Source organism: Passer domesticus, chromosome 11, assembly GCF_036417665.1.
Source record: "Passer domesticus isolate bPasDom1 chromosome 11, bPasDom1.hap1, whole genome shotgun sequence".
Lineage (NCBI taxonomy): Eukaryota > Metazoa > Chordata > Aves > Passeriformes > Passeridae > Passer > Passer domesticus.
In genome coordinates this window covers 963,350-973,744 of record NC_087484.1, presented here as the reverse complement: position 1 = coordinate 973,744, position 10,395 = coordinate 963,350, and the positions used below count along the sequence as shown (strand labels likewise).

At 52.7% G+C, this 10,395-nt stretch overlaps 1 protein-coding gene across 1 annotated transcript; it reads left to right on the top strand.

The window, feature by feature from the left end:
- Positions 1-844: 844 nt before the first annotated feature.
- On the top strand, positions 845-10,114 carry SLC33A1 (solute carrier family 33 member 1). Its single transcript, XM_064385030.1, has 6 exons — positions 845-1,614; positions 5,715-5,905; positions 6,525-6,709; positions 7,121-7,238; positions 7,930-8,145; positions 9,795-10,114. Exons 1-6 carry the CDS (start codon positions 897-899, stop codon positions 9,960-9,962), a joined length of 1,596 nt encoding a protein of 531 aa, XP_064241100.1. The 5' UTR covers positions 845-896; the 3' UTR covers positions 9,963-10,114.
- The last annotated feature ends 281 nt before the right edge of the window (positions 10,115-10,395 follow it).

The window sequence follows — 10,395 nt, the reverse complement described above, 5'->3', positions numbered from 1 at the left end:
GCCCTTCCCGTCCCACCCTCTGCCGTGGGCAGGGACACCTTCCATCGGCCAGCTCCGTCCCGGCCTTGGACACTGAGCCTGCTGTGCCCGCTGGGTGAAATCCCCTGCGGACACCGCAGAACGTGACTGCATCCGTGGGACCCTGCTGGAGCGGTCCCGGGGCCGGTCTGGTGCCTTCCCCCGAGCGTCAGTGTAAATAGAAGGAAAGAAGGAAGGGCTGGATGAAGGAATTCTGGTTAAGATGAAATCACACACCAGCGTCGGGTTCTGCTGTCAGATTCCAAATGGTTCTGTCCTGAGGCTGATTGACAGAAATGTACAGGTTTTGTTCAAAATCGGGTCTGTTGTTTTTTAGGATGTGTCATTATTTTACATTCTATTTACACTGGCATTCAAGCAGGGTTATCTCAGAGCACATGGCACAGGACTGTGTCCAGACAGGTCTGCAGTACCCCCAGTGAGGAGACTCCACACCCTCTCTGGTCTCAGTGCTCGGAGCAAAGCTCTTCCTCCTGCGGAGCTGGAACTTCCTGGGCTCAGTCCCTGCCCGCGGTTCGGTGCCACGGCTGGGCCCCCGGAGCAGAGGCTGGGCAGGGCAGAGCTCTGACCCTCCCTGCAGGGCCAGCCAGGGCTGAGGGCCCCTCTCGAGGCTGCACAGCCCAGCTCCCTCGGCCTCTCCCGGGCACGGAGACGCTCCGTGATCCCGTTCCCGGGTGCCGTTCCCGGTTCCGCTCCCGCTGCCCTCGCCCCGTCAATCAGGGCCGGGGGGGCGTTGCTATGCATGACGTCACCCTCGGCGCACCAATGGGGCGCGGCCACGCCTGGCCGGCGCGGCGCGGGGCGGGGCGGTTCCCTCAGCGCGGCGGCGCCGGGGCCGCAGCCGGGCCCTGCCGGACATGGCGCCCGCCATCGCCGCCGAGGAGGGCGGCCGGCAGCGCCGCGCCGCCGCCCGCCAGCACAGCCTGGACCTGGCGGGCGACCCGCCCCGCGACGGGCTGCCCGGCGACACCGAGGCGCTGCTGCCGGCCCCGGCGCGGGGGTACCGCGCGGAGCTGGGCAGCATCCTGCTGCTGCTGGTGCTGTACGTGCTGCAGGGCATCCCGCTGGGGCTGGCGGGCAGCGTGCCGCTCATCCTGCAGAGCAAGAACGCCAGCTACACCGACCAGGCCTTCTTCAGCTTCGTGTTCTGGCCCTTCAGCCTGAAGCTGCTGTGGGCGCCCTTGGTGGACGCCGTGTACGTGCGGGGCTTCGGCCGCCGCAAGTCGTGGCTGGTGCCCACGCAGTACGTGCTGGGGCTCTTCATGATCTACATGTCCACGCAGGTGGACGCGCTGCTGGGCGACGGCCGCGGCCGCGGCCCCGACGTGGCGGCCCTCACCGTCACCTTCTTCCTCTTCGAGTTCCTGGCGGCCACGCAGGACATCGCGGTGGACGGCTGGGCGCTGACCATGCTGTCCCGGGAGAACGTGGGCTACGCCTCCACCTGCAACTCCGTGGGGCAGACGGCCGGCTACTTCCTGGGCAACGTGCTGTTCCTGGCCCTCGAGTCCGCCTCCTTCTGCAACAAGTACCTGCGCTTCGAGCCGCAGCCGCGCGGCATCGTCACCCTCGCAGGTACGGGCGTGCCGGGGCGAGCCCCGCGCTGCTCTGGAAGGGGCTGAAGGGATTCCCTGCCTGGCAGGGACAGCTCCCACTGCCCCAGGTGCTCCAGCCCCAGTGCCCAGCCTGGCCTTGGGCACTGCCAGGGATCCAGGGGCAGCCACAGCTGCTCTGGGTACCCTGTGCCAGGGCCTGCCCGCCCTCACAGGGAAGGATTTTTTCCTGATAATAATGGTTGTATCTTCCTCAGGATGCTTCTTCCCTGTGCCTGGACCCTCTGTGGTTTGATGCTGGGAACCAGACAGGTTTGGTTTGTCCCTTGGCCCGTGGGAGAGCACAGCCTGCTTGGAGGCTGGCAGAGCCCACTGCTACATGCGCTGGACTTCAGACTTCTCTGGGCTAAAGCGTGTGGAAAACCTGCCTCGTCATTATCTTGACTGACCTAAGCACTTTGGAAGAATGCTTTTTTTCCTTCCTAGTGTAATGGGCATGGAGTAGGTTACTCTTTAAAAAATGCAAGCCAAGGTCTCCATGTGGAAAGAAGAAAGAGGAGAACCAAAAAAAAAAGATTCTCCCAATATGGTATTTTTCACAGAATAGAAGTGAAAGTGTTCAGGGTTGAGCATGTAGCCAGTTTCTGAAGGAAGGCCTTATTTTAGTAAATTAAGGGGGATTTGCTTTTTCTCTTTAGCAAATTAAATTGAGTGTGGTAATACAAGCGTAGCTGGCCATCAGTGGAGGGATGTTTCTGTTTGCTGGGGTTTGGGATTTTCCTCAGAAGGGTTCTGTGTGCTGGTTGATGTTAGGGGAATTACCCTGGAGATGCTTGAAGTGCAGCTGGTGTGGCTGCAAGGCTGAGGGAGGACAGGACATGCTGGCACCAGTTCTGGCTGCAGCCTCAGGGTGACCCTGCCAGGGAAGAGCAGATCCCCGTGGTCTCAGTCTCTGCTCCCCCTCACACTGGTTGCCCTGCCTGTGCCATCTCAGAGATGCCAGAACAGGCTGGAATTGCTGTGTGGAAGGGAGCTTTGCTTTCTGTCCTGCCCGTTCCTCAGGGATGAATCAGGACAGCAGTGTCCGCAGCTGCTGAGCTTGCCTGCTCTCTGCAGCTCTCACACTGCTCACCAGTCCTGCTCTGTGCTCCCTGCTGCCAGCCTCGTGCCTGGCCTGTGTCAGGGAGCACAGAGTGGCCCTCCAGGTGTCCCAGCAGGTCCCTGGCTCTCCCTGGAGCTGTGCAGCTCCGGGCTGGCGTGTCCATCCCTCTCATTGCAGTGCACACTGACGTCTTTGCTGCTGATGCAACTTGCAGCCACTGCTGTTCAGACAGCTTGGCTTGGCTGTGCTTCCCTTACTGCCCAGGGTTTTGGTTGTTTAAAGTTTTTTTTCTCTCAGGGCTGTTTGTATAAATGGGTTTGTTACCATTACAAAAGTGCTGTTTTTAAAACACGTTATCCCCAAACCCAAACAGCAGCAATGCCACCTCCTTAACCTGCCCCGGAGTACTGATGTGGGTGGAGTAAGAACAGCAAATAATGACACTGTAGTTGCAGGATATGGCTTTTCAGGTAGTAAAACTGTAAAATTTCTGTTTCTCTGTCGTGTGAGTGGCACAATTTGGTGTTTCCCGAGAGCAGCAGGAATAACCAGCTCACCAAGAGCACAGGGGCTCACTGGTCCTTGCCCTGGCTGTAATGAGCAGGTTTGGGCAGGTAAAGCAGCAGAAAACTTCACTGCTGGAAAAGGTGAATGTTCTGTGCCAGCTCAGATCTCTGAGCACTTTTGTTGTAGGCTGAGCCCAGTGCCAGGGGAAGAACAAAGTCAACACTCCATGATCCAGAGGGAACGGCTGGAGCGGGTCAGGGGAGGTTCAGTTTGGATACCAGGGAAAGCTTCTTCCCCAGAGGGTGCTGGCACTGCCTGGCTCCCCAGGGAATGGCACAGCCTCGAGGCTGCCAGAGCTCCAGGAGCCTTTGGACAGCACTGCCAGCGTTGTCTTGTGCCAGGCCAGGAGCTGGCATGAGCCTTGTGGGTCCGTCCCAACGCAAGATATTCTGTGATCCTAAGTCAGCTTTGAGTTGTTGAGAAGCAGCAGCAGCATTCATTGTTCTCATCACCTTCAGGAGATAATGTAGACAAATGTAAACCCATCATCAAATCCACCAAAGCAAAGGCTGAAGTGCCACAGAAGGAAACAGGAGAAGCCCTTCTGTGGGCTGATTGTCCTGGCACGTCCAGGGGTTTATTTAGCACTTGCTCTTCAGGTGACTTATATTTTTTTAAAGCAGGGGAAGCTCCCTGGCTGGGTCTGTGATTCTGCCTGGTTTCCCTGTTCCAGGGAAAGGGAATGAAAGGGAAAGAGTGAACACAGGACAAAGGTGCCCCTCAAAGCCACCCCCACTTACCTGTGCCAGGGACTGTGGAGCACCCCTTGTCCTGGGAGGGATCCTGGCTACCTGTACCACCTGGGTACCTTCTTCATGGCTGTTTTCCAGCCTGATCCATCCCTGATCTAGTTTAAAAACTTGTTTTTCCCCATCTCAGTGATTTATTTTGTTAGTAGCAGTGTAGCTGCAGAAACAAAATAGGGATGGGGAAGCAGCAGTGGTGGGACCAGAAAGTTTGTCCTTGAAATCCCTTATGCAAACTCTAATTTCAAAGTTCTCTTGCTTGTAGCCTGTTAGTGAGGTTCCTTGCATTTGAAAGGAAATGTACCTTATTTTTGTGTAAACTGCCTACAGCCTCAGAAAACCCCCTTTTTTTTTTTTTGTTGTAACTACATCATATATATATATATATATATATATATATATATATATATATATATATATATGGAGGTTTTTTTCTCTTTTTCTTGCTTTGCTTTGTTGCTGATGCAGCCCCTGCAGTGCTGTGCTGCAGCTGACAGGGCTGGCCTGATCAGGAGCACTCATGTGATGATGCTCAGAGCTATTTCTATCCCCATCCTTGCACTGTGTATCTCTCACTGCAGTGATAATGCTCAGGGTTATTATTAGAGAACTGCTCCTCTACATCCTTTGTAGCCAGCAGCTGTGGTTGGTGAGACTCTCAGAAAATGCATCTTTCCTTGACAACGTCTCTTCAGGGCACCTTATTTTTTTGAGAGAGCAATCTGACAGCATTGCTTGTGAGGTCACATTTATTTTAGGAAAGGGAAAAGTAGCAGAAATGGTGTGAGGAGCCTTTTTTCTGTTACCCTGGGAATGGTGGGACACACCTGGAGCAGTGCTTGCATTTCTTCCATGGTTCCCTGCTGTGCAGGAGATTGACCGAACCTTTGTCTGTGCCCTTCCTTTCCCCAGCCCTCCCGGAGGTGCTGGAGCTGCTCCTGACCAGGAGGACTGAAGGCTGCTCCTGTCCTGCCCCTGCACATGGCTGAGTTCTTTCCTGCCTCTGTCGTAGAGGCAGAGGATAGGATGATCTTGAACTGGCCATTCCCTAAATCAGAAAGTACTTTCTGGTGGTTTTTACTGCCCCACATCCAGGATTTAGCAGATACTGATCTGCCTAAACAGAGCACTGGAATGCTGCCAAGGATCCACGTCAGCCAGACAAATCTGAGGACTCCTTACAACTCTGTAAAAACTTTCCTGGGGCCATCTTCAGCCTCCTAAATCCCTGTTTCCTGCAGGTGGGAGATGGATATTAGATAGGGATGTAGAGCTGAGGCCCAGAGTGGTTCCCTGACTGCAGGGCAAGGGAGGAGCTGGGAAGGAGTTCTGCCTCTGGAGGTTCTTCCCTGTTTTCTAGCTATTACATGTGGTTTTCCTCCTTTGTCAGCCTGTAGTGGTTGTGTGTGTAATCCTTCAACGCGTTCATTTTTGCTTCTGTTCCTCCTCCAACCTGCTCACTGTGGTAATAACCCACCAAGCAGCAGGGAGGTGACCTGGTTTGCTGCTGCTCCTCTGCCTCAGCTCCAGCAAACACCTCCCTTCGGAGGAGGGCAGAGCTGTGTCACTCACTGTATGTAGATCTGTGCTTGTGGTTTGCTTTTGCTGCTTGTTTTTATTCCACTTTGATTGTTGGGTTTGTGTTCTACAACTGTCAGTCATGGCTGCTACAAAGAAATTTTTATTTTATTTTATTTTCCCCTCCAGATTTCCTGTTTTTCTGGGGAGCTGTCTTCTTGATTACCACTACATTGGTTGCCTTTTTGAAGAAGGAAAACCAGGAGCTAATACCAGCAAAGGAAGAAACAAAAGGCATCACTGACACATACAGGCTGCTATTCTCAATAATCAAGATGCCAGCAGTTCTTACTTTCTGTCTCTTGATCCTCACTTCAAAAGTAAGTAAATACCTTTAAGAATTGTTGAATGCTGGCATCAGGGTCTAGAAGGCTGCTGAGTCCTGGGGTGTAACTTAGTTTTGCTGTTGGCTGTCACAAGAGTTGTGAATTTTCACATGGAGTTCAAGCAGAATGGGTAATCTCATTGTGCTGAGCAGGGCTGTGCAGCAGAAAAGCTTTGTGAGAGCTTTTGTGTTTGACACAAGCATTGAAGAGAAGTTTGGTGGCAATGTGCTATTAAAGTAAAGTACATTTTTAAACAGGTTGTGTAGCCTGCAGTTAAAGGACAGAAAATGTTTGTTTTTAGCTCAGAATCCCCAGCTCTGTCCAAGCTGTTTCCATGGCTCCTAGTTGGACACTGAGGATGCCAGCAGCAGTGAAGGCACAGGAATGAATGGCAGTGCTACTTAATGTTCCTGGAATAGTTTTGGCTGATGACAGTAAGAGTGTGCAAGTGCAGAACATGTAGAACTAATCTGGAAATCACATCGGGGCAGAAGTGACTTCAGTGACAGTGTGTTCTGTATCCTGTTTCTCAATTTACGTGATAGGCAGTAAATTGCATTTCTAGCCAAACTGCCTGTTCTCCTTGGCTTATTTTGTCCCCCTGACATTGCAGGTTGGGTTTTCAGCAGCAGATGCTGTAACAGGACTCAAACTGGTGGAGGAGGGAGTCCCCAAGGAGCACCTGGCTCTGCTGGCAGTTCCAATGGTTCCTTTGCAGATCATCTTGCCTCTGGTTATCAGCAAATACACAGCGGGCCCCCAGCCCCTGAACACCTTCTACAAAGCAATGCCTTACAGGTAAAGCCTCATGTCAGTGCAACACAGTAATGTGTGTGCTCAGTTTGTGTGTTCAGATCACCTGTAGGGTTTGGTGTGTAACTCTCTGACTTCCAGGTCCAGAGAAGTGTGTCAGGACTGTCACAGTGAGTTGAGCTGTCTGGTTCATGCAGTGTCACTGTGTGGAAGCAGAGCATGAGGTGTTTGATGTGCATGTACAGCAGCATTAGAGCAGTGCTCTCCTGCTCCTAACTAACAATGGCACTGCTTGTCAAATATTTGATATCTAATTCTGAGATAGAAATAGGTGTGACTCTTTGGATCTAAACTATTTTAATGTACTCTCTATGGTTGTTCAGTGGTTGCTTTGTGTTGAGGAAACACACGGGAAGAATTACTTGGAATAACAAATCATCTTTCTCATCCCTCCAGGTTGCTGCTTGGCCTGGAATTCGCTTTCCTGGTGTGGTGGGCTCCTAAAGTAAAGCATGAAGGAGGATTTCCTGTCTACTACTACGCTGTGGTGGTGCTGAGTTATGCTCTACACCAGGTAACACTCGCGGTGTGGGGAGGGGAAATGCTGTTCCCTGTCTTGTCCTGGGTCACACTGGAATCCCCCCAAGCCTGACCTCTGCTGTGTGGCAGAACTGATTTCTAATACTCTTGCTGCTGTTACTCCTCCCTGTTCCCTGTGCTCCACTGGACATCATCTGTGAGCTACTTTGAGTTCTCCATGTCTGGTGTGGTTCCCCAGATTCCTTTTTCAAAAGCACATAGGAGCTGGAGAAACCCCAGAACTGTATCTGAGCTTGGTAGGCATGCTGATGAATATACTGGTTGTGCAAATAAATAAAGTTATGTGATGCTGGTCCTAGGAAAAAAACTCAATTGTTGGAGGAACATCATAATGGATCTGATCCAAAGACTTTGGAAACAAGCACCTGATACACGGTGATCAGATCTGGAATGCAGGGCCTTGAGAGGTGATTTTTAAACGCAGAAGGGTTGTGTGTTAGCTGGCTGGTTGTATTTCAGTTTGACAGCCCAAGTCATGCCAGTGCATGTGAGGCTGGGTCTGTTGCAGCATGACCTGAGACGAGCAGCACGGCCACTCCCCGAGTTAGCACAGCAAGGGACAGGCTGCAGGAGGAGCTGCTGCTGGCATCATTTCCCAGCCAGGGGATGTCTCAGCGGGGTTTTTGTGCCGGGGTTTCAGTTGTCTCTGGCCTGTGTGTCCCCAGATCACCCTGTACAGCATGTACGTGGCCATCATGGCCTTCAACGCCAAGGTCAGCGACCCGCTCATTGGGGGCACCTACATGACCCTGCTCAACACCGTCTCCAACCTGGGGGGCAACTGGCCCTCCACGGTGGCCCTGTGGCTGGTGGACCCCCTCACAGTGAAGGAGTGTGCCGGGGCCCAGGGCCACACCTGTGCCACTGCAGCGGCCACAGAGGTGAGTCTGGGGGCTGGGGGGTCTCTGCTCATTGTCTCAGTTAAATGGCTTCCTTTGGAAACCTTCACAATGTATGGCTTGTGCTCACAGATTCCCACTGATGGAGCTCATTTTGCTGTCTGATAAAATCCAGTCTGTTAGCAGCTGTGCACTCTGAATAAGCACCCCTTACTCATGGCTTGCAGCTGCAGAGTAGTGAGCCCTTTCTTCCCGTGCTGAGCTGGAGTAGAAGCCCCAGACTGGTGCCACATTCTGTGCAGCGTCAGGAGCCTGTAGGTGTGGCTTTGAGTTGTGCAGTCAGGGGCTCTGTGCTTGGCAGCCTCTGTCCCCCAGGGCCCTCCATTTCTGTGGTAGGTTTTTCTTTTTCCTGTCTCCCTGGAGGCTTCTTATCTGCCTGCCTTGATACCTTCTCCAAGATGCTGCTCTGCTCTCTGATTCTGGTGTCCACTTTCCCCGTGAAATCAAGTGGGACTGGCTGCCTGCCCAGTTCTGAGAGCCCTGTGGAAGAGAACAAAGAACTTGCTGTACACAGATCAAACAACAGGACACAAAACTGCTGGGAAAGCAACATTTCAAATTCACCTCCTCACAGCAAATGAGACATTTGACGTGGCTGAAGAGTGGAAATGTTTGGAGTTTGGTTTTTTTGGTTTTTTTTTCCCTGTGCTCATGACTGAGATTTGTTTCGCTCCTGAATGCCAGGATGCTCTAGGACGTGGAGGTTCTCTAAATGATCAAAGTGTTCTGGAGTCCAGCATGACTTGTCTGAACTGGAGTTGCAGTTTTTGTTGGTGCAAGGGGAAACTGCTTCTGCAGCAGATGCTTTCCCAGCCTCTCGCTCATTAGCCTGTCACTAATTAGGTTCCTTGTGTCTCAGCTTCTACTGAGCTTGAGTCCTTCCACCTTCAGCTCACTTCTCTGATCTTTTCTCACATCCTCCTGGTTGGTGACATTCCACCACCACCACTCCCTTCTTATTCCTAATCTGATTTTGACATGTCTCAGAATAATGAAAATGCTGGCAGAGCCTCAGCTCAGAGAATTGATTAATCCTGGGATTAGAGCAGTGTTGAAAGCCAAACAATAGCAGAAACAATCCTGGGCTGTACAATCACCCTGTGAACTCTGGGTGTTTGTCTTCCAGTTCAAAACCATCCTGGGCGTGTTTGTCCTATGTACAGAATCATGGAATGATTGGGATTGGAAGGACCTGAAAGCCCCTCCAGTGCCAGCCCCTGCCATGGGCAGGGACACCTTCCACTATCCCAGGTTGCTCCCAGCCCTGTCCAGCCTGGCTTTAGACACTTCCCGGTCTGGGGAGTCCACAGCCTGGATGGCTAGGGAAAAAAATCATCTTTTTCTGTGAGGTTGGGAGTAGTAGTTGCACTTTCAGGCCAGCATTAGCAGCAGGGCTGTGTCTGTTTGCTGGAGTTTGCCCTTTGGGCTGATGTGCTCCATTTCCCACCTGTCTAGAGCAGGTTTGGTACTGTGTTACTTTTCATGTGCTGATAAGCTCCAAATCCTCTCTGACCAACTGCATAGGAAACAACAAAGAGTGAACAACTCTGTGTAGGGCTGACCAGGAGCAGGGAGAGCCTGCAGCTCTGGAGTGCTGTGTGCTCAGTGCATTGCCCTGTGCTCTGTTTCAGCTGTGCACAGCAGCTGGGGGCTCCTGTGTGACCACCCTGGACGGGTACTACGTGGAGTCCATCATCTGCGTCATCCTGGGCTTTGCCTGGTGGTTCTTCCTTGGACCAAAATTCAAAAAGCTGCAGGACGAAGGACAGTCCTCGTGGAAGTGCAAGAGGAGCAATTGATGCACTTAGGCGTTGGATGGACCAGCAAGGTGGTTTTAGTTTTATTACAAAGACATACCCCATAATCAGCACCCCGGAATGTCGGTGTTCCTGTGCCACGCCAGGGAGATCTGCGTGGCCGAGGCAGGCTGTGTGTGGCACCACTGCCCTCCCCACAGCACGGGCAGTTCAGAAAGGAATGGCTAAAGCAGCACCTCCGTGCCCCGTGCTTACCCCTGGCTCCAGAGCTGCTGGTTCCACAGGGCACCTCTGGGAAAGCTCCTCGTGCCGCGGCTGTAGAGGCAGCAGCAGTGCCAGCTGAGTGCCAGCTTTTATTTTCACACAGCAATGATCTGACAGGGCAGCTGAGCCGGGGAGGGATGCCCAAGGCATTCTGACAAGGAGGTTAGGCATGGTACTGTGGAATTCCTTGTGGGAAGAGCAGTGTGAGATG